At 38.5% G+C, this 22,995-nt stretch overlaps 1 protein-coding gene across 4 annotated transcripts in view; it reads left to right on the top strand.

Annotated features, from left to right (window-relative positions):
* Positions 1–22,920, top strand: part of ERMP1 (endoplasmic reticulum metallopeptidase 1) — a 55,415-nt gene extending 32,495 nt beyond the window's left edge. Inside the window, exons 9-15 of one of the 4 annotated variants that reach the window (XM_043891311.1) lie at positions 1,761–1,935; positions 2,307–2,509; positions 6,441–6,593; positions 8,569–8,786; positions 9,375–9,490; positions 21,348–21,511; positions 21,637–22,920. In XM_043891311.1, the coding sequence (XP_043747246.1) occupies positions 1,761–1,935; positions 2,307–2,509; positions 6,441–6,593; positions 8,569–8,786; positions 9,375–9,490; positions 21,348–21,511; positions 21,637–21,801 (1,194 nt within the window). In that variant the 3' untranslated portion in view covers positions 21,802–22,920. The remainder of the gene's footprint in view (positions 1–1,760; positions 1,936–2,306; positions 2,510–6,440; positions 6,594–8,568; positions 8,787–9,374; positions 9,491–21,347; positions 21,512–21,636) is intronic. The other 3 variants (XM_043891313.1, XM_043891312.1, XM_043891314.1) reach the window with 3 other exon arrangements.
* The last annotated feature ends 75 nt before the right edge of the window (positions 22,921–22,995 follow it).

Here is a 22,995-nt window from a genome sequence, read left to right on the forward strand (position 1 = left end):
CTTCAGTTTCCAAAAGAATTACATGATGCAGCTCAATTTCAGGTATTCTTGCTGCAGTGGAATGTAACCAGAGTGTGGCTGACTATTGTTGATATGGCATTGGGGTACAGTAGAGGGTAAGACAGAAATGCTTAGTAAAATTCTGTCTAATTTCAGTTGTCCAATTATGAAACTTTGGGCTGAAGGCACAGTAGAAAAAGTAATATTTTCATTTTTGTCTGACATTGTCTTTGAGTACCCAGTGGGTTCCCATCCTCAGGCCTGGTACAGAGATTGGGGACATAGTCTTTTCTTTGAGAAGGCCACAGTCTCAATTGGGGGATGAAATGATGGGGAAACCACAGTGATTTCAGTGTACTGGGATGAAGTGAAATAGAGTGATAGTTTCACAGTGCTGTAGGATTGTAGGGCCAGGAGAGATGAATTTTGTTTGTGAAGTCAGGAAGGCTTCATGAAGAGGGTGGTGACATTTGAACTGTGTTTTTTGTGGCCTGAGTAGAAGTGTACCAGGGAACTGGTTGATGGGCAAAGGTCAGAATATACAAGATGCGTTTGGGTCACAGGCAATAAAAAGTTCAGTGTGGTGAAGATAAGGTTGATAGTTAGAGCATAACCCTAAAAATCACTGGGGCCACAGTTTAAACTTTCTAAGCAGGATATTGAGTGAGAAGATTTGTGATTCAGCAGGAACACACTGGTAACAGTATATTTTACCAATGGACTGGAAGGGGGAAAGGGTGATAGAGGTGGGGAGCAGGGATTTAAGGGATGTTTGAACTTGGTACAAAGTGCGAACAGTGTAAAACATCTTCAGTTATTACAGTCTTCATTGTTGATGTCTTTGTTTTTAAATATCTGAGTGGAATTCTGCTTCAAATTGCATCCTGAGAACTATTTTATTCTTTTTAGAGACCATGACTCTTGATTAATAGTGTTGAACATCTAATATTTTACCGACAATAGCGTATCTTTCATTGTCCAAGGAGGTTTGCCAAGTGACCTTTAGTTTGTTTTGAAACACGTGTGACTGAAACTACTCTTTTGCACTTTTGAAGTAGGGGCTCTTTTAACAAACATGCCCTGGACTGTATAGAAATGAGAAGGCAGAGGAGAGAGAAAAGCTTAAACATATGTATTTCTGTTTTGGTGTTTGTGCACCGAAATTACAACTTTCCTGTTTACACTAATAGAATCACTGGTGTAGAAGTTAAGATGTATAAAGTTCATAAGGCAACTTTCCCCTGAAGAACTCAAGGTGCTCTACAGGAATCCTCAGACTTTCAGACTTCAAAGCTCAGAAAGTGTTGATCAAACCCCCCATGGCCCTGTGCTCTAAGGGTCCTGCAGTTCTTGAGGCGTGCTGTTGGTGGTGCTGCAACAGCTTATACTGTTCTTCATGTGGGTTGTTTCTCTGGTTTGCTTGACATTCTTTGAAAATTTCATGAATAAAAGAGCTTATAGAAGTGAATGTTTTAAGGGAAGTGCTTTCTTCTACTTCAAAACATTTCCAAAGGTCTCTCAGCCCAGTGGAGGGAAAGCTTATATATGAGTAATGATGTTTTTACCCCAACTTGTTAAATTCTCCTTTCCGGTGCAGCAATTTGAACTTATTGCTTCGTGAGAGGAGGTAGCTTTGTCAGTGTTTACTTCATAGTCTAAAGAATAGACCCTGCTCAAGACAAAATGTAGCTTTTCTGAGCAGTGGAAATTATACTGCAATAAAAGATCTTGATGAGTTGTCTGTATTTTCTTTCTTTCAGAACGCCAGTGGCCAGTACCTGGGAGAAGTATTTTTTGATGTCTCGTTGTTTGTACACTGTGGGTTCCTAACAGCTCTCACTTACCGGGGGCTCTGCTCTGCATTTATCAGCGCTGTCTGGGTGGCATTCCCGCTGCTCACAAAGCTTTGCGTGCAAAAGGACTTGAAGCAGCATGGTAGGGTATTTTTGGTTGCGATACAAACGGGAAATGCCTTAAAATACATTAAGGCTTCCAGAGACTTGTCTCCTTATTTGATTTTCTTGGGTAGGCTTTCAAAATTATTGCTGTTTTAAGATCACACAGATGTTTATCTTATATCCATCATTCTCACATAAATGAACACATGGTAATATATTACATTTTTTGTTTTCTTATTTGTATTTTACCCTCTCAAAGTGTTTTATCTCTCATTATAACATGTACCAAAAGGCCAAGTCACTGCTAACCTAATTTTTGTTAGGTGTAAAGATACACTGTTGCTATAAAAAGCTATTATCTCACTGGAGAATTTCAGAGATGTATGTTTTCTTTCTCTTTTTCTCTAGGTGCCGGAGGAAAATTTATTGCCTTTTACCTTTTGGGGATGTTTATTCCATATCTGTATGCACTGTACCTCATCTGGGCCGTATTTGAGATGTTTACCCCTATCCTTGGCAGGAGTGGTTCGGAAATTCCACCTGACGTTGTGCTAGCCTCTGTTTTGGCTGGTTGTACCATGATTCTCTCATCCTATTTTGTAAGGAAAAAGGTTTTTGTTTTTTTTTAAATTTCCTTCTTCATTTTATATATAAATATATGATGAGTTTAACCATGCTAGATCTTATGAAATAGCATTGAAGAGCTTCCCTGGTTTCTCAGACTGTAAACAATCCGCCTGAAATGCAAGAGATCTGGGTTCAACCCCTGAGTCGGGAAGATCCCCTGGAGAAGGAAATGGCAACCCACTCCAGTATTCTTGGCTGGAGGATTCCATTGACAGAAGAGCCTGGTGGTCTACTGTCCATGGGGTTTCAGAGTCAGACACGACTGAGTGGCCAACACTTACTTTCTACTCTTAAGCAAAAGAAATGGTGCATATTGTAGGTTCAGTGTGGTCAGAAAACGTAGAAGGGGGGTTTTGTTGTTATTTTTGCCTCATGCTCCCAAATCCTCTGATGATACTTCTTTTCAGATAGCTTTCAAACCACCTGAATGTGAAATGTGTGGAATGAATATCAAGTGAGAACTGGTAGATTGTTTGGTGGTGAATTTTTAGAATGTGTTTTGAACTTACTGACTGGAGGCAAGTGTTAATAAATACGTGGTAGTTTCACTGCTGCTGTTAGAGCTAGTGAAGGGAGACTAATTCTGATGAGGACTTTTCCACTGTCATTCACCTGCCTCACTGCTGGCACCACCAAGGTCATTAGTGGAGTCTGTGTCCTTGAGTGACACACAGCACCCAAACATGCCTTCATTTACCGAGTAATGAGAACGTGTTACAGGCCTTGTCGTTTTGCTCTGTCAGTGTTCCGCCCTCGGAGGGAGAGTCCTGCCTCTGCCATGCCTGCCTCTCTTCCCAGGGACTCTGCAGAGGGGAGAGGGGGGAAGAAACGGTGCAGTGGGTAACACCCACCCTGCTGGAGCAAGCTGCAGGCGGAGCTCTGCCCTTAGCGTGGCGTCAGCACTCCCCTGTTCTGTGGTTCTTTTCATTGCAGTTCCTAAGAGTAAGACATACCTGTCTTACTTGAATACCTGTAGTTATACTCTGAGACTTGAGGCTAGGGGACAAAACAGAAAAAGTAGTTAGGACTCTTAGAATTCTTTCCTGCATGGAGATAATAACGAGCTTTTCACACAGATACAGTAAAAGGCATCTCATGTGAAGACTAAGATCTAGGAACCAGAGATACAGTCAGCACTATCCATGGAAGGCCCTTCAATAGAGTTCGTCCTTGTTTAGTCACTAAGTCGTGTCCGACTCTTTTGTGAGCCCATGGCCTGTAGCCAGCCAGGTTCTGCTGCCCATGGGATTTTCCAGGGAAGAATACTGGAGTGGGTTGCCATTTCCTTCTCCAAAATAGCCAATAAATTGCTGTGTATGTGACTGTGTCTGTAGCCCTGTAGAGTAATTCTTATACACAGAACTGTTTTTTTAAACTATTAATACTATGGTTAAGTCTTTACTGGTATTTGCAGGAATGAATGGAAAATTCTGAAGTGCTCTTTGTTCTCTTCAAAGTTTACTTCTCTTGGTTTTAATGTTAAGCCTTTAAATCCTCTGTGTTTCTTGATAGGTTGGCTGTTGTGAGAATTAAAGGAGTTTGTAGTGTCATCACATGGAGATTAGGTTTAATCTAGAGTAAGCAAAGTTATGAACTGGATCCTCCAGCCCCCAAATATATTTAAATCATCGTCCGTGAATGAAGGCTCTTAATACTCATAAAAGATGATCAAAATGTGGGGCATTTCAGATCAGTTCAGTATGAACCGGGGACAAAAAGAACCCTGAAAATTGGGAGTGACTCCAAAGCATGAAAATCTTTGAAACCATAAGCAACTAGATTAAAGTTATTATCTTCTAAATTATATTTTATTTGGAAAGCTTTTGGAAAGTGCCTCTTGGAGTATTTTAAGCTCGAATTTGATTGTCATTATACTGTGAGATAACTCTGCTGCTCTTTGATGCTGTGGGTTACCATTCTCTTCACTCATTTCTTATTTGTGTGTACCTGTGTTATAGATAGTGGCTTTTTAATAGAGTGAGCCTTTTCTTCTTGGGTAGTGGAGAACTGAACCACAATGCATACTTCTGAGAGCTTTTCTCTTAGTCTATGGGGATTTATTAAATATATTTGCTAGGAAGCAATTAAATTGCTGTCAAATGACTGGTTAACAGGTTTCTGGGAGTTATCTTGTGCTGGGGCCGTCGTGGTTATATTGATTACATAAGACTACTGATAGGAGTGGGATCAGGAGGTTAAACTGTCAGAAAAAGCCAGTACACACTGGACATTGCATAGTCCCTTCTCATGCTTCTCTTCATTTTAATTCACACCCATTTTGGAACCTAGAGTGGTATCAGATATCATATTTAAGACAAAAGATAGTGACAGTTAAGACAGTGGGATCCAGATACATTGTTATTTAGACCATTCTCTTCTTCCTTCTCTCCCTCTGGGATCACCTTTTCATTTATCACCATTACCAAACCTCTTCCAGAAGGTGAACACAAGAGGCAGAAAAGATGAGCCTCGTAACATGGAGAAGAGAGAATGTGGATGTGGGAGCTGTCGCCTAAGCAGAAGCTGTAGGACGGCTCTAGGAGCAGCAGGTGGAGAATGGCAGGAGTCACAGGGAGGCTTTATCTGGACCCACACGACTGTACCGAAACCTAACCAGCCTTCCACTGGAGGCGAAACTCATTACGTGGCAGGATATTTGATACTGTTCTGAGGAGCCACATTTTAAATATTGTGACCCTTAGGAGGAAGAGGGACAGACAGGGTAACACATTGTGTCTCGCTGACTCACTGCCCTAAAGCCTTGGGCACTTTTTCTCCTTTCTGGCCCCAGTGTGAAAACATAAGGCTGGTACTCCTTTGCTGGAGAGTACTCTGGATGGCGTATGTTACACTGTAGATATAAATTCTTTTTATTAGTTTCATATAGTTGAATACTTGGTATGAATAATTTTTCATTTTCATCTCAAAAACATATTTTCACCTTTATGTTCTTCACTTTTCTTCTTATTGACCCTGGGAGGGTAGCTGATAAGGGGAGCAGGGATTAGGTCATTGTTTCTTGGAGTGGCTCCTTCAAAACCCCTGGGGGATCTGTGGACATATTCTATGAGTTGTGTGTCCTCCAAAACTTTAATTCAGTGATTTCATTACAACTAAGAAACTAATATATTTAGGACTTTCAGGATGCCCATCTTGAGACTGAGCCACTTGTTTTCCTGCCCAAGTTCAGATCTGTTGTTTTGTGTTGGCTTTGGTTAACTTGGCAGTGAAAAGAGCAGAATGACTTTTATGTTCCCAGTTTGTTTCAGTTTTCAGAGTTTTGTTTTTTTTCAATTGAACTAAAAGTTGATTTATGATACTGTGTAAGTTTCAGGTGCAGAACTACTTTTATAGCAGTTTTTCTTTACATGCAGGGCAGTCTTGAAGGTGCATCTAAATGCTCATTTAGGTGAATCTAGCACCTGGGCATGTTATGAAAGCATTACAAATAGAACTTGAGTTTTGTTTTGAAATAGGCCTGCTTACTTGCATAAAAGGTTACTTCTTTAATAAAAGCATGTCATGATGTCTGGTACAGTTAAATAGTTGTCTGCTGTACAGTGTTGGCTGCAGAGTATTGATAGAAATAAAATACGGTCACTGTTTGGCTGACAGATGTACATGCTGTAATCTCTTGACTGAGCAGAGACCCTGTCTCAGTTTCCCTGTTCCCCCGTACTGTCTTGCTGCCTGCCAGGAAGTCTGCTTACTGTCTCCATGATGGTGGCATCTCTCATTTATTTAGACTCTTGACTTGTGATGGAAATCCCTTATAATGAGTGCTTTGTGTACCGGAAGCTGGAGTGTGTTAGCACATGCTGATACATGTCCTTCATTATCTGCTACAATGCCTGTTAGAAAGTCACTAAAACCACATTCCTGCCAATGGTAATTTTTCTGTTTTTGTGTTTTTAGATTAACTTCATCTACCTTGTCAAAAGCACAAAAAGAACAATGCTAAGTTTAACTTTGGTATGTACAGTTACATTCCTCCTTGTTTGCAGTGGAACTTTTTTCCCGTACAGCTCCAACCCTGCCAGTCCAAAGCCTAAGAGAGTGTTTCTTCAGGTAAGAGTGATTTTGTGTGAGCTATTTGAGATTCTGGACAGGAAAGGCTTATGGTATTTTGAGTTTCACTGGTCAACAGTAAAGCTCAAAACACATAAGTGACTTTTCTACTGTTGACCTGTTGATTGTACCTTGACTATTTTGTGTAAGGCAGTGAGGAAAAGATTGACCATCAAGAGGCATTCTGATCAGCTAGAAACCCTTCTCCCAAGGAACTGAAAGGAAACCTGTTTGTTTTTACTACTGTTCAGATTACAAAAATGTACTTAGAAAAATGAGCACATATATGTATCAACTGTTAGAAATATAGATTGTAAAGCTGTCTGCAGACTGAGTAAAAATATGAATTCCTATTAACTGGCAAAAGGAAACAGACTCTTTAAAATGCTGGTAAGACTGATCTTAGGTAATATTCAAGGTAATACGGGATAGTGAAAGTATAACAACTTAGATATTAATAGAATGAGATTTGCAACTTTCTTAGATTTCAGGTTTTTCTGCAAACTTTTTAGAGCTGCTAAAAAACAGGAAAAAGAACTTAAGTCATCTTATTTTCAGTCTTCCTGTAAGAGGGAATGGAGTGGCCAAACAGAAAAGCCAAGAGTCATAACCTAGATTACTATTCAGAGACTTGAGTAAGTTAATAATAATATGTTTGAACTTAAATATCAGAGAGGAGATTTTGAGGAAGAGCCAACTATTCCTTGTTTACAGACCTGTAGAACACAGTGATCCATTTTATGTGACAGATGTTACATCAGTAATCATTAGGAGAAGCTAGACTTAAAGGGCCGGGTAATAAATATTTCAGGCTCTGCCAGCCGATCTCTGTTTTAGCCACTCTGTTTTTACAGAGTGAAAGCTGCCATGGACAGTACCAGCAGATGCATGTGGCCGTGTTCCAGTAAAGCTTTATTTATAAAAATAGTAGCAGGCCATTTGGCCTGTGGGCTTTGGTTTACCCCTGCCCTTTGTACTGTTTCTTTTCGAATTTGATATTCTTCAGGCTGGTTTCTGCTGTCAATAGAGCTATTCAGGATGGAGCAAGGTGCCTTTTCATTCTGTTAGGCACAAGTCTGTCGTCTAGTGGTGAGCTGTGATTTCTGTTTTTCTTTTGCACATGAATTAGCTTCATGTAACAGACTGAAAGGGAAAGGCGGGGGTGTGTGTATGTGTGTGTATTTCTTTTAAATAAGACCTTTTAGGAGTTTTAGTGTTCATGTGTTTTAAATCTGAAATAGTTGGTTTTCAAAAAAATTTGTATGAAATACAAATATAGCAGTATATTTGTAAGAAAGAGTAAAACAATCATCTTGAATTTAAAAGATCATTAGTTGCACCTTAGAAAACCCTTGTGTTCCCTCCTTAATCCCAACTCTTTTGCTCCTCTCCTTCTTACCACCCTCCAAAGTACTATCTTAAAGATTGCAGTTAACCATCACTGTACCACATATGTATGAATCTCTAAACAACATAGAAGTTTTGCCTGTTTTTGAGCTTCTTATAGATAAAGCCAAACCATAAATACTCTTTGGTGACTTTGCTTCTTATTGCCCAACAGCATGTCAGAGTGTTCCAGGATGAATTGTATCACTGTAGTTCATTATTTTTCATTGCTGCATAGACTTCTGTTCTAGGATGACACCCTAATTTATTTGTCCATTCTGCTATCAATGGACATTTGGGTTGTATCCAGCTTTTGCTAATATAGACAGTGCAGAACCAACACTCTTGTACCCTGTTCAAGTTTCTCTGAGGTCCACACTCAGGAGTGGAGTTGCTGGTGTGCAGGGTATGTGCATGCTGATTTTACTAGGTGATGCTAAGCAGTCTCCTGAAGTGTTGGTGCCAGTGGTATGTGAGGGTTCCCGTTGCTCGGTAGCCTCTTCATCTCTTGGTATTGTTACTTAGTCATTTTCGTTCATGTGGGGCAGGGATGTAGCTGAAGGAGTTCAAACAGTACTTTCCTCATCAGGCTTGTTCTTCTCAGCATATAACCAGAACGTTTCATGGTCTGGATGGAAACGTAGTTAAACGGGACTCTGGAGTGTGGATCAATGGATTTGATTATACCGGCATGTCCCACATAACACCTCACGTTCCCGAAATCAACGACACCGTCCGAGCTGACTGTGAGGAGAGTGCCCCGCTCTGTGGCTTCCCCTGGTATCTGCCTGTGCACTTCCTCATCAGGTCGGTTCATCACTTCTCTCCTTTGAGATGGGGGTAGTGTGTTCTCAGTTCCTATCACTATGCCGGTACTCTCTTATTTAAACTGGTTAACACAGAAGTTGAGTGCTGTTTATATTATTTTTTTTATATCACTACAAAAGCTCTGATATTATTACAGATAAAGCACTCAGAAGTTTTTTGTTTTTTTTTTTCCTTCAAAATTCTGCTTTTTCAGATTTAGGATGTCTTTCCTCTAGAAACCTGAATAGTTACAAAGGGTAGCCCTTTTAACTGGTCTAACAGATAGCAAGCAGCTAAGCATCAGTTTCTAATTGTTTTATTTCTGGGAAGTTTAATGGTTTGGCAGTGAAGGAATGGAGGAAAAGAAATAGTATGGGTAATGGAAGTCAGATCACCTGGGATCCTTGTTCTTAACTTCAGGAAGGTTTTACTACACAAATAATAACCTGGGCTTCAGAGAAACTGACATTGTTGATCATCATTTCCATCAGAGTTTATGTGTTTATTATATTCTGAGCATGTCCATGAGTTATAGCTAGAAGTTAATCAATAAAGCAACCTAAATATTGAAGTTACCTTTCCAAATAGGAAAAACTGGTATCTTCCTGCCCCAGAAGTTTCTCCAAGAGAACCTGCTCATTTCAGACTTGTATCCAAAGAACTGACACCCTGGGATTCCATAAAGCTGACCTTTGAAGCAACAGGTAAGTCAGATGATAGTTTTTTCCTTCTATCACTTCTTAAAAATTTCAATACGCACGTTTAGTTTTTCCTCAAATTTATAATAGTGACCAGCAACTTATGAAGAACTTAGCGTTTTTAAAAGCAATTGAAGCTGGTTATGATTTTTAAAATAAAATGTAATACTTTATTTTTTAGAGCAGTTTAGAAAATGTTTACAGAAAAATTTGAGCAGAAAGTACAAAAATTTCCCATGTCTGCCCCCCCACCCTCCAGCTTCCCTTATTATTCTCCTTTTGCATTAAGTGTGGAACATATCTTATCATTGATGAGCCAATATTGATACATTATTAATAACAAAAGTCCTTAGTTTATTCTTTGTGTTGCTCAGTTCTGTGGGTTGTGACAAAGGCATATTGTCATGTATTCACTATTACAATATCATACAGCATAGATTCACCACCCTCAAGTCCCCTCGGTGACCCTCTCTGTTCACTGCCTCTGGCAACCACTGACCTTTTACCATATCCACTGTTTTGCCTTTTCCAGAATATCATATAGCTTGGAATTTTACTTGGTACCCTTTCCAGGTTGGCTTCTTTTATTTAGTAATTTGCATTTAAGGTGCTTTTATGTCTTTTAATGGCTTGATAGCTTATTTCTTTCTATTGCTGTGAATGTACCACAGTTTATCTGCTGATTTGTTGAAGAATATCTTGGTTGTTTCAAGTTTTTGGTAATTCTGAATAAAGTTGCTATAAACATGTGCAGATTTTTGTGTAAAATAAGTTTTCAACTCATTTGGATAAATATCAAGGAGTGCAGTTGCTGGACTGTACAATAAGCCTACATTTACCTTTGTAAGAAGCTGCTGAAGTGTTTTCCAAAGTATGAATTCCTACCAGCGATGAATGTGAGTTCTTGTTGCCCTACATTCTCACCAGCATTGGCGCTGTTAGTGTTTTGGATTTTAGCCATTCTCATAGATATGTAGTGGTATCTTGTTACTGTTTTGTCATTCCCTAATGACATATGTGGTTAGCATCTTTTCATACTTATTTGCCATGTGTATAACTTCTTTGGTGAGGTGTCTATTCTGATCTTTTGTCCATTTATTAATTTATTGTTGAGGTTTAAGAGTTCTTTATATATGGGTATAAGTCCTTTATCACGTGTTTTGCAAATATTTTCTCCCACTTTGTATTTTCATATCTTAACAAGGGTTTTTCATAGAGCATAAGTGTTTTAAATTATTGAAGTCCAACTTACTTTTTAATGGAATGCACTTTTGGTGTTGTATCTAAGTCATTGCCAAACCCAAGGTCTCTAAATTTTCTCTGATGTTACCTTCCAGAAGTTTTAAGATTCTGCTTTTTACACTTATGTCTGTGATACGTTTGGAACTAAATTTTTGCGAAAGGTATACGGTCTGTGTCTAGATTCATTTTTTTGCATTTGTTCCAGTATCATTTGTTGAAGACTATCCTGTCTCCACTGAGTTGCCTTTCTTTGTCAAAGATCAGTTGACTACATTTATGTGGGACTATTTTGGGCTCTATTTTGTTCTCTGTTTCTCTTTTTCCATCACTGCACTGTCTTGATTTCTGTAGCTTTATAGTATTTCTTGAAGTTGGGTAATGTCAGTGTCTCGACTTTACTTTTCTTCAGTATGTTGCTTATTGCCTGTCTTTTGTCTTTCCATATATCAACTTGGCAATACCTGCAAAATAGCTTTTTGTGATTTTGATTGGAATGGCATTGAACCTACGGATCAAGTTCAGGAAAATGACACGTTATTGACTCTTCCAATCCATGACATGGAATCTCTCTATTTATTTATATCTTATTTATGTAGGTTCACACTTTTGCTCACATCTTGTGAGATTTATACATCAGTATGTAATTTTTGAGGCACTAATGTAAATAGTATTGCTCACTGCTGGTATATAGGAAAGCAACTGACTTCTGTATATTAACTTTGTATCCTATAGCCTTGCTATAATTGTTAGTTCCAGGATTTCTTTGGTTGATTCTTTTGGATTTTCTACATAGATGATCACGTCATTTACAAAGGCAGTTTTGTTTCTTTCTTCCCAGTCTTTATGCTTTTTATTTCCTTTTCTTATCTCATGGCATTAGCTAGGACTTCCCAGTTTGATTTTCAAACTGAGTGGTAAGAGGAGGTCATCCTTGCCTTATTCCTGACTTTAATGAGAAAGGTTTCTTACCAACTGAGTATGCTATTAGCTGAGTATGCTATTTCCTGTGGATGTTCTTTATCAGGTTGAGGAAGTTCCTATTTGTTTTTAGTTTGCTGCTAGTTTCTATTGTAAATGAATGTTGGACTTTATCAAGTATTTTTCTGTCTTTTGATATGATCTTGTGGTTTTTCTTTTAGCCTGTTTTATGTGATGGATTACATTACTTGATTTTTAAATGTTGAACCAATCTGGTATACCTGGAATAAATTCCACTTGGTCGTAGTGTATAATTCTTATACATTGTTGGATTTGATTTTCTAATATTATGTTGTGGATTTTTACATCTGTGTTTATGAAGGAATACTAATTTTTAAGTTTTCTTGTAATGTCTTTGTGTGGCTTTAGTATGAGGGTGATGCTGGCCTCAGAATTAATTAGAAATTACTCCTTCTGCTTCTATCTTCTGGAAGAAATGGTAGAGAATTTGTATAATTTCTTCCTTTAATATTTGGTAGAATTCACTAGTGAACTCATCTGGGCCTGGTTCTTTCTGTTTTGGAAGGTTTTTAATCATTCAATTTTGTTTAAGAAAAGACTTTCAGATTCTCTGCTTTTTCTTGTGTGTGTATTGGCAGATTGTGTCTTTGAAGGAATTGGTCTATTTCATTTGGGTTATTAAATTTTGGTGCCTACAGTGTTCGTAATATTCTTTCATTATTCTTTTACCCTCCATGGGCTCATCGTATAGTGTTGTCACCTATTTGATTTCTGAGATTAGTGATCCGTGTCATCTCTTTTTTTCTTAGCCTGGCTAGAGCCTTATTGGTTTTACTGATATTTTCAAAGAACCAGTCTTGACTTCCTATTAAAATTTTATGAATTTCTGCTGTTTTTAATTACTTATTTCTTCTACTTAGTTTAGAAAAAGAAGAGTAAATTAAATCCAGTTTATTTGGAAGCTTAAGAGTATTGATTTTAGATCATCTTTTCTAATATATGCTTTCAATGCTGTGTTTTTCCCACTAAGCACTATTTTGGTGCATCTCATAAATTAAAATTCTGGTTCACCTTACTTTGTTACCAATTGTTTTTCAGTATTGATTTCTACCATAATTTCATTGGGGTCTAAGAGCATATTTTGTATTTCTATTCTAAATTTATTGAAGTGTGTTTTATGGTGCAGGATATGGTCTCTCGGTGAATGTTTCGTGTGAGCTTGAAGGTGTATTCTGGTGTTGAAGTACTATGAATGCTTTTGATGGTGGTGTTTTCCAGCTAGTTCCCAGAGTCTGCTTAAATTCATGTTCGTTGAATTGGTGATGCGATCTTAACCATCTCATCCTTTGCCCCCTTCTCTTTTGCCTTCAGTTTTTCCCAGCATCAGGGTCTCTTCCTATGAGTCGGCTCTTCACAAGAGGTGGCCAAAGTATTGGAGCTTCAGCATCAGTCCTTCCAATGACTATTCAGGGTTGATTTCCTTTAGGATTGACTGGTTTGATCTCCTTACTGTCCAAGGGACTCTCAAGAGTCTTCTCCAGCACAATTCAAAAGAAGCAATTCTTCAGCACTCAGCCTTCTTTATGATCCAATTTTCACACCCATACATACTACTAGAAGAACCTTAGCTTTGACTATACGAACTTTTGTCAGCAAAGTGATGTCTTTGTTTTTCAATACTCCGTCTAGGTTTGTCATAGCTTTCCTTCCAGTAAGCAAGCATCATTTAGTTTCATGGCTGCAGTCACCGTCCACAGTGATTTTGGAGCCCAAGAAAATAAAATTTGTCACTGCTTCCAACTCTTTTCCCTTCTCTTTGCCATGAAGTGATGGGGACTAGATACCATGATCTTAGTTTTTTGAATGTTGAATTTCAAGCCAGCTTTTTCACTCGTCTTTTACCTTCCTCAAGAGGCTCTTTAGTTCCTCTTTACTTTCTGCCATTAGCCTATGAACTATGTACCTGAGGTTGTTAATATAACTCCCAGCAACGTTGACTCCACCTTGTGATTCATCCACCCTGGCATTTCACATGATATACTCTGCATATAAGTTAAACAAGAAGGATGACAATATACAGCCATGTTGTACTCCTTTCACAATTTGGAACCAGTTAGTTGTTCCATGTCCGGTTCTAACCGTTGGTTCTTAGGTGGTCTGGCACTCTCATCTCTTTAAGAATATTCCACAGTTTGTTGTGATCTACACAGTCAAAGGCTTTAGTGTAGTCAGTGAAGCAGAAATTTTTCTGGAAATCCCTTGTTTTCTCCATGATCCAATGAATGTTGGCAATTTGATCTCTGGTTTCTCTGCCTTTTCTAAACCCAGCTTGAACATCTGGAAGTTCCCAGTTCACATACTGCTGAAGCTTAGCTTGAAGGATTTTGAGCATAACCTAGCTACCATGAGAAATGTACACAACTGTGTGATAGTTTAAACAGTCTTTGGCATTTTTTTTCTTTAGAATTGGAATGAAAACTGACCTTTTCCAGTCCTGTGGCCGCTGCTGAAAGTGAAAGTGTCACTCAGTCATGTCCAACTCTTTGCAACCCCATGGACTGTAGTCTGCCAGGCTCCTCTGTCCATGGAATTCTCCAGGCAAGAATACTGGAGTGGGTAGCCATTCCCTTCTCCAGGGGATCTTCCTGACCCAGGAATTGAACCCAGGTTTCCTACACTGCAGGCAGATTCTTTACCGTCTGAGCCACTAGGGAGTTTTCCAAATTTGCTGACATATTGAGTGCAGCATTTTAACAGCATCATCTTTTAGGGTTTTAAATAGCCCAGCTGCAATTCCATCACCTGGAGTAACTTTGTTGTAGTAACACTTCCTAAGGCCCACTGACTTTACACTCTAGGATGTCTGGCTCTAGGTGAGTGACCACACCATCGTGGTTATCTGGGTCATTAAGACCTTTTTTGTACAGTTCATCTGTGTATGCTTGCCACGTCTTCTGAATGTCTTCTGTGTCTGTTAGGTCCTTACCATTTCTGTCCTTTATTGTGCCCATCTTTGTCTTAAGTGTTCTCATGATATCTCTAATTTTCTTGAAGAGAGCTCTGGTCTTTCTCATTCTATTGTTTTCCTCTATTTCTTTGCATTGTTCATTTTAGAAGGCCTTCTTATCTCTCCTTGCTGTTCTCTGGAACTCTACACTCAGTTGGATGAATCTTTCCCTTTCTGCCTTGCCTTTCATTTCTCTTCTTTCCTCAGCTATTTGTAAAGCCTTCTCAGACAACCACTTTGCCTTCTTGCATTTTTCCTGGGGACAGTTTTGGTCACTGCCCCCTGTACAGTGTTACTAATTTCTACTCATAGTTCTTCAGGCACACTCTCTACCAGATCTAATCCCGTTGATCTATTCGTCACTTCCACTGTATCATCATAAGTGATTTGATTTAGGTCATACCTGAATGACCTAGTGGTTTTCCCTACTTTCTTTAAACCTAAATTTTGCATTAATGATATATTAGCATTTTAATTATACTTGTTAAACATTATTTTCAGTGGTTTCAAGCTTTCATTAAGTTAACTTTCAAGTAACATTATACTGCTTCATGGGTAGTTCAGACATTTTATAACATAGTATCTCCAGTTTTTTCCTCCCTGGAATTCTGTCAAGTTGATCTTTGAAGCAGTGGATAAGTCAGCAACTTTTCTCTCTCTCTTTCACTTCTTAAGCTTTTTAATGTTACATGTGGGTTTTTTTATCCTCAGACTTATTTTTGATTAGCAAAATTGAGTGCTTCAGTTCAGTTCAGTTCAGTCGCTCAGTCATGTCCGACTCTTTGCGACCCCATGAATCACAGCATCCCAGGCCTCCCTGTCCATCACCAACTCCTGGGGTTTACTCAAACTCATATGCCCATCGAGTCGGTGATGCCATCCAGCCATCTCATCCTCTGTCGACCCCTTCTCCTCCTGCCCCCATTCCCTCCCAGCATCAGGGTCTTTTCCAGTGAGTCAACTCTTCACATCAGGTGGCCAAAGTATTGGAGTTTCAGCTTCAGCATCAGTCCGTCCAATGAACACCCAGGACTGATCTCCTTTAGGATGGACTGGTGGGATCTCCTTGCAGTCCAAGGGACTCTCAAGAGTCTTCTCCAACACCACAGGTCAAAAGCATCAATTTTTCGGCACTCAGCTTTCTTCACAGTCCAACTCTCACATCCATACATGACCACTGGAAAAACCATAGCCTTGACCAGACGGAGGTTTGTTGACAAAGTAATGTCTCTGCTTTTTAATATGCTCTCTAGGTTGGTCATAACTTTCCTTCCAAGGAGTGTCTTTTAATTTCATGGCTGCAGTCACCATCTGCAGTGATTTGTGTTTCTAAAAGTAATTGAAGCAAATACTTTTTAAGGAGCCTTATTAAAAAACTTTCATTGTCAGATATAAGAGCATTTGAGCATTTGGCCTGGCATTAGTAGACCGTTTGACCTTTCTTGGTATATTTATCATGTTTGGAACTAGTAGTTAGGTCCTTGAGCTTCTCAACTGGTGGTCTGGCTTATAAGTCTTCTAATTTTGTTTTGCAAAATGATCATGTCACTTCCCTACTTACAAGAGCTTTTCCATGATTTCCTGCTGCTGCAGAATGCACCCAAATTCTCTGGGAGAGCATGTTTGGTCTTCGGTAATTTGGCTTATGGTGTTTCAGCTTTTCCGGCACTTGCCTTATGCACTCCTTAGCTGCATCCAAGTGCTCATTTCCATCGGCATCCAAGTGCTCATTTCCATCGGCACACACTCCCTCTTCCTGAGAGTGATGTTTTCTTGCTACTCTCTCTCTCTCTCTCTCACATTGTTTCTTCTCTTGGCAAAATGTCAGTATTATTCAGACCTTTCTCTCATTGTTCTCTAACAGACTGAGCAACTGCTATCTATTTTGTGCCTTTTGTACATATCTTTATTGTAGTACTGACCTCTTTGTATCACGGTTATTTAGTTCATGTCTGATTTTTATTTTTCTCTCTAGTCTCTGTGCCCAGTAAATATTACTAGCACCTAATGGGCACTCAATTCTGTTGAGTTACATTTGGCAGTTTTTTTTTTAAGATGGTACCCAGATACAAGGGGAAAAGAAAAAAAAAAAAACATGTTAGGTATTTCTAGTGGAGGTATTTTTTGGATAGGATTGACATTTAATTTAAATCAGTAAATTTTGAGTAAAGCAGGTTGTTTTCCGTAACCATGGTGGGCTTTGTTCAATCAGCTGACAGCCTTAAAAAAGACTTGCCTCCTTCAAGGATGGGGAGTTCTGCCAGCATGTCCTAGGGATTCTAAATCTTCCCTGAGTCTCCAGCCTTCCTGCACCTCCTGCAGAGTTTGGATTTGCCAGCCTGTACAATCACATGAGCCAGTTCTGTAAAATAATTCACATTTTCTACATATCCTGTTTGTCTAGAAAATCCTAATACAGGAAGTTCACTTTTAAAAGTTTCTGCTGCTGTTCACTCTGTACCTTAATTATGGAGTTTAAAAAAGGTTGACAGAAAGTTGTCTAGGACTTTGAGTGAAAAGTATCTTCAAACATAACTTTCCCTCTTATTTTTATTCATTCATATATATGAATATTTCTATATATACATTTAAGGCCTAATTTACATACATTGACATGTCCAGATCTTACATAGTTCCATAAGTTTTAATAAAATCATACATAACCCCTATCAAAACACAAAAATTCCCATCACCCCATAAAGTTCCCTTAGACTCTAGTCCCCCTGAGCCTGAGCAGTACCTTTCTGATTTCTGCATTGAGAGATTTGCCTGTTCTTGAATTTCATGTATACACAGGGAATCAGCCAGTATGTAATAGTCAGTGTCTGGTCAGTTAAGCATAATGTGTTTCAGAGTGAGCTGTGGTGTTTTTAAGTTATCAGTATTTTGTTCTTTTCATTGCTGACTAGTAGTCAGTGTATCGGACTATCTGTAGTAGTCAGTATATCAGTCAGTAAGTCAGACTCTCTGGCTTATCACTCTCCTATTGATGGATACCTGGGCTCTTTCCAGTTTGGGGCTAATGTGGATGAAGCTGTTATAAACATTCTTATGAAAAGCTTTTTGGGAATATGTCTTCCACCTCTTGTAGATAAATATCTAGTAGTGGAATTGTTTGGTTCATAGGACAGACTTATGTTTAACTTTCTAAAAATTCTGTTTCCATTTTTCTTTCCCACCAGTATACAAGAATTCCAGTACTTTACATTCTTCTTGAATTTGCTGGTTTTTCTTTTTTTTTCATTTTATCATTCCTTACAGGTGTTGAGTGGTAGTATTTCTTGCATTCCGCTTATAATTAAGATGTGGAACGTTTTTTTGAAGTGCTTATTGGCCATTCATATGCTTTCTTTTCTCATGTCTTTTTCTCTTTTAAAAACTGGGCTTGTTGTCTAAGAGGAGTTTATACATTCTAGATAAAATCTTTTATTAGATACAGTGTTACCAGATTTTCTTGCCCATTCATTTTCTTAATAATATCTTCTGGTGAGACTTCTATTCCATCTTATCTGTTTTTCTTTTAGGATTAATGCTTTATGTGTCTTCCAAAAAAGCCTGTCTACCCAGACATTATGAAAATAGACTTTGTTTTCTTCTAGAACTTTATAGCTTTAGATTTTTATGTTTAGGCTTAGGATCCACCTTGAATTAATTTTTGTGTATGGCTTGAGGTAGAGGTCAAGGTCCTTTTCCTTTACAGATATTCAGTTCCAGCACCATCTGTTGAAGATTCTGCTTACTGAGTCACTTTGGTGCTCTTGTCAAATTTTTGACTCTGTATCCCTCAGCTTTGCCCACTTCCTTCTGAACTTTCTCTTCTGCAAGTAGTCTCTTTGGGTTTGTATGTTTTGGTGACCAGTGGCCATCCTATCAACTGTGAAAAGTAACTGCATTTATGTGTGAAGGCACAGTTCAGTTTTGACAGAGGGGACTTGAAAATCTAGTAAAGAAGGGAAGCTGGAGGACACAAGATGGTAGTCATGAAATAGTAAGATCTGGTTGTTGAGCAGTGGGATGAAGCACTTGTGGGAAGTAAGGGCCCTAGCTGACACCTCTTATGGTGAATACTTCCCTTTTCTAGGCTTTAACATTTTAATTAGGAATAAATTGATTTTGTACCAACTGGTTATCTTGTTCATGCCAATAATTGGTTTTTATTTAAACGCTAGCCTGTAGAAAGGAAGCACAGAAAAATTTAAACCTCTCTTCTTCATGCACAATTTGGAGAATTCCAATAAAAATCAGGTCCCTGACAGGCAGACTGCACATCTACTGACCTGTGTTTTGTGATTACAAAAGTTTAAGAAATCATTAAAAAGACAGTTGGTGGTATGTATGTGTCTGTCTGTGCACCAGTTACCACAGTTTTAAAATTATAGAAGCTTAATCATTTAATGATTAGGAGAGTGAAGATCCTTTGTAGTTTTTGGTTTTCACTGTTTTCCTTGTCATTCTTTGCATGCTATTGTTCCATAATTTTAGTATTTAGAACTTGAGTATTCTGTAATATAAAGTTATTGTAGTTAGGGTCATTACAAATTTATAAATTAAGAACTGACACTGTAATGTTGAATCACCCTATCCATCTTGCTATCTTACTGAATCTTTAATTTTTTTAAATTAGTCATTGATACTAATGTTCTCCATGTATACCAAGAACTGCCAAACTTTAAAGGGCTAGATAGTAAATATTGTAGGCTTTGCCATATGTCTCTGTTATAGATTCTATCCTTTTTTGCTAGCCACTCTTTAAAAGCAAAAAAAACCATTTTTAGCCCAAGAGCCATATACAGTTTTTCTTTACCAACTCTTACGCCTCTGATCTGTCTATAAATAGTATATCCTATACTTCTAATATAGGATAGAACAGTTGTGGGGATAGTAAGCATTCTTGCCTTGTTCTTGACATTAGAACCACAGTCTCTAGTGTTTTCCTGTTATATTAAGATACTGACTTTAGGACTAAAAGAGTGTATATTTTTTTTATCATGTTAAATAAGCATTCAGCACTTACCATTCCTTGAATATTTTTATAAGGAATGGGTTTTAATTTTGTGAAAATCTTTTTTAGCATCTACAAAAATAATCATGGGATTTTTCTCCCTTGGTGTATTAGGTCATCATGTATTTTCTTAATGTGATGTTGGATTTGGTTAATAATGTTATTATGAAATTTTGAATCAGTGCTTATACATGATACTGGTTCGGGGTGTTTTTGGACTGTTTTTAACAATTTAGATATACATTATAAATGTAAACACACTATGACTGTTACAGATCACAGAAACAGTTGGTAAATTTTCCTTACTTTTCATGTCTTACAGCAGTTTACGGAGCATTAGAACTGTTCTGTTAAAAAGCTGGCTGGAATTCCTCTGAGACCCCTTGGGCCTGGTGCTTTTTTCTTAGGGTGGTTTCTTTTTCTAGAGAGATTGGCCTGTTTTAGCTTTATTATCTCTGTGTTCAATTTTGATAACCTGTATTTTTCTAGCAAAGTACCCATTTCATTCAGGTTTTCAAACTTATGTAGTGATTTTTAAAATTTCTTGTTTATTTTTTATTTATCTTTTTTGTTATTGGTTGTGTCATGTTTAATTCTATTATTGGTGCCTTTAAAAAATTATTTTAATTGGATGCTAATTACTTTACAATATTGTAGTGGTTCTGTCATAAATTGACATTAATCAGCCGTTTGAATCAGTTCTTATTTATCTTTGTGTATACTTGTGTTTGCTCTGCTCTTTTCCAGTCAGGTTACCGAGTGGTTGTATTGTTGAGTTTAAAAAAACAAAACAGATTTTGATTATTAGGTCTGTTTGTTCCATTGTCTATTTCATTGATTTCATCTGTAATATTTCCTTATCTTTTAAAGACTCTGTCCACTTGCCTGAAAAAACCTTTGTTCTTTATTTTTACCCTTTCTGAATATCTTGGGATACAGTATGTGGTTAGGTCTAGTTTTGTAAGCTACATTTTTCTTTTAGTAGCTGGCTTGTGTCTATTCACATTTATTTTTATGATCAATACTTGAAGTCGCAACGGTCTCACAGTATTTATAATTACTTGTGTTTTACTTGCTGTATTTGTATTCCTTTTTCTATGATGTATAAGCTGATAAGAATACCACGAAAACTGGTATACAAATAGCAAAAAGTTAAATAGGCAATCAAAACAAAAATATAAACCTTAAGTGCGAGAAACTTTTTTTAAAGAGCAAAGCCAACACAACAGTTTTATCTGCTTTCCCCTTTCCCTCTGTGTTTGTTACAGGCAGCATTTGCACATTATTAGTCTTCCATCTTTACATTAATATTTGTCTTAATACAATGTATGTGGATACACTAAAATCCTCAGTGCTCTTTTGCTGTAGTTTTTGCAGTTATTCTCTAGATTTCTGAATAAGGGCTTCTGAGTGGTAGGTAGGTTCTTATATGTTTAAATGCCTGGGCCAAGCTATAAACACAAGTTTTCTTATTATGAACACTCTGCTTTTTCTGCACCTCACTGCTTACCTTTGTTGAGTCATAATGAATGTCCAGACCAGAAGCCCTCCACTAGGTTTGTACTGAGCGTCTTCATTGCTAGTGAAGCAAGAACTTCCTAGTCTGGTTTGGGTTGCTTTTCTTGCTGCTTTTTTAGAAGGTGGTTTTCACTGCTCTTCCTCTTATTCTACAGGACCAAGCCACATGTCCTTCTATGTCCGAACCCACAAAGGGGCTACGCTTTCTCAGTGGTCCCTCGGCAACGGCACCCCAGTCACAAGTAAAGGAGGGGACTACTTTGTCTTTTATTCCCATGGACTTCAGGCCTCCGCATGGCACTTCTGGATAGAAGTACAGGTGGGAAACTCCCAGCTTTGCTGGTATCACTGATCAGGTTCCCAGGTGGCATTTGGCAAGACCCTTGGAATAAGTTAGTATTCTGCCTCCTTAGAGCTAGAGAACTAATCCACTCTCTCCTGCAGGTCTTGGAAGAACAGCCTGAAGGAATGGTCACTGTGGCCATTGCTGCCCACTATTTTTCTGGGGAAGACAAGAGATCCTCCCAGCTGGATGCTCTTAAAGAGAAGTTCCCAGATTGGACATTTCCCTCTGCCTGGGTGTGCACCTATAATCTCTTTGTATTTTGATCTTGTGGATGAGCTCTAAGTACATGTCCAGTGGGATTACTCCATGTGGCATGGTTTCTCCTTATGTTGCATGGACGGCTGTATGTAAGTCAGTGAATTTTAACGAGCATATGTTCAAAGAGCTTTGTGGGCTAACACTCTTCAGGGCTGAGCATGATCTATAATGGTTACACTGTGGAGTAGAGTGCATGGCCCTTTTGACACTTGAAAATACCAGTTTTCTGGCACCTAAGCACACGTGGGTACTACACACATATATCATTTTATATGACCTAACGATAAAAGCCAGCAAACCAGTTTTATTAGTTGAGCCCTTAGGATCAAGAAAGATGCAGAAGGTACTGTAAATCCCTTGTTAATGAGACAAACGACATTTCCAGTTAAAGCCCAAGACTATTTTTTGGTGTGTGTCAGTAGATGGTAGGTAAAGTGTCACAGGAGTTAATGATAGGTCATAAGAAATTGAGAGGAAGACTGGCTTCTGAGGCCCCAGCCTGTGCCGGGAGCTGTGCTGCTCCAGGCAGTCTTCGGAGTGTGCCTGGCACTAGGGCTCGGAGGCCCTAGCACTCCGATGTGGAAACCTGTATTGAAGTGGCGGCTCCTGTCCTTCAGACGCGTGGTCACTAAGATCCATTATTGGGATGCTTTTCTGAGGTGGTTTTCAATAGCTGTTTCCTTCTGGGGTTTCGAGGCTCTTTTTTTTTAAGAATCTTGTTATCCAAGGTTAATCCTTCAGGGCATAATATTATTGATGCACTGGGTCCTTGTTTTCTAGCCAACTGAGCAGGTTAGTCTCTCAGTAACTCACTGTGTCTGGCAGAGCTGGCTTCCCTGAGACCCGAGCCTGTGGCTTGCACTGGAGTGTCCTTCTGTAACTGTCCTCACAGCTGTCGGGGTTTAGGTCCTGCACAACAGCAGCTCTAGGACTTAGGCTGCTTTTCATGTTGAGGAGGATGGCTGTTGGCTCCAGCAGTGGAAGAGTTTGGTGAGAGCAATGGTAAATTCTGCTGGCTTTCTTTTTTTCCATTAAAAATACAAAAAGTTAGTTTTTGTTTTTAGCAAGTCTAGGCTAAAAAAAACCTTTTTTTTTTTTTTTTTTTTTTAAAGAAAAGCCATAGTGAAACAAACAATACAGTGGCACTCAAATCTACCTGAACAGAAAGAGCACAGTAGTAGGTGTCTTTGAAGTTACTT

The sequence above is a fragment of the Cervus elaphus genome, chromosome 29 (assembly GCF_910594005.1).
Source record: "Cervus elaphus chromosome 29, mCerEla1.1, whole genome shotgun sequence".
NCBI classification, from domain to species: Eukaryota; Metazoa; Chordata; class Mammalia; order Artiodactyla; family Cervidae; genus Cervus; species Cervus elaphus.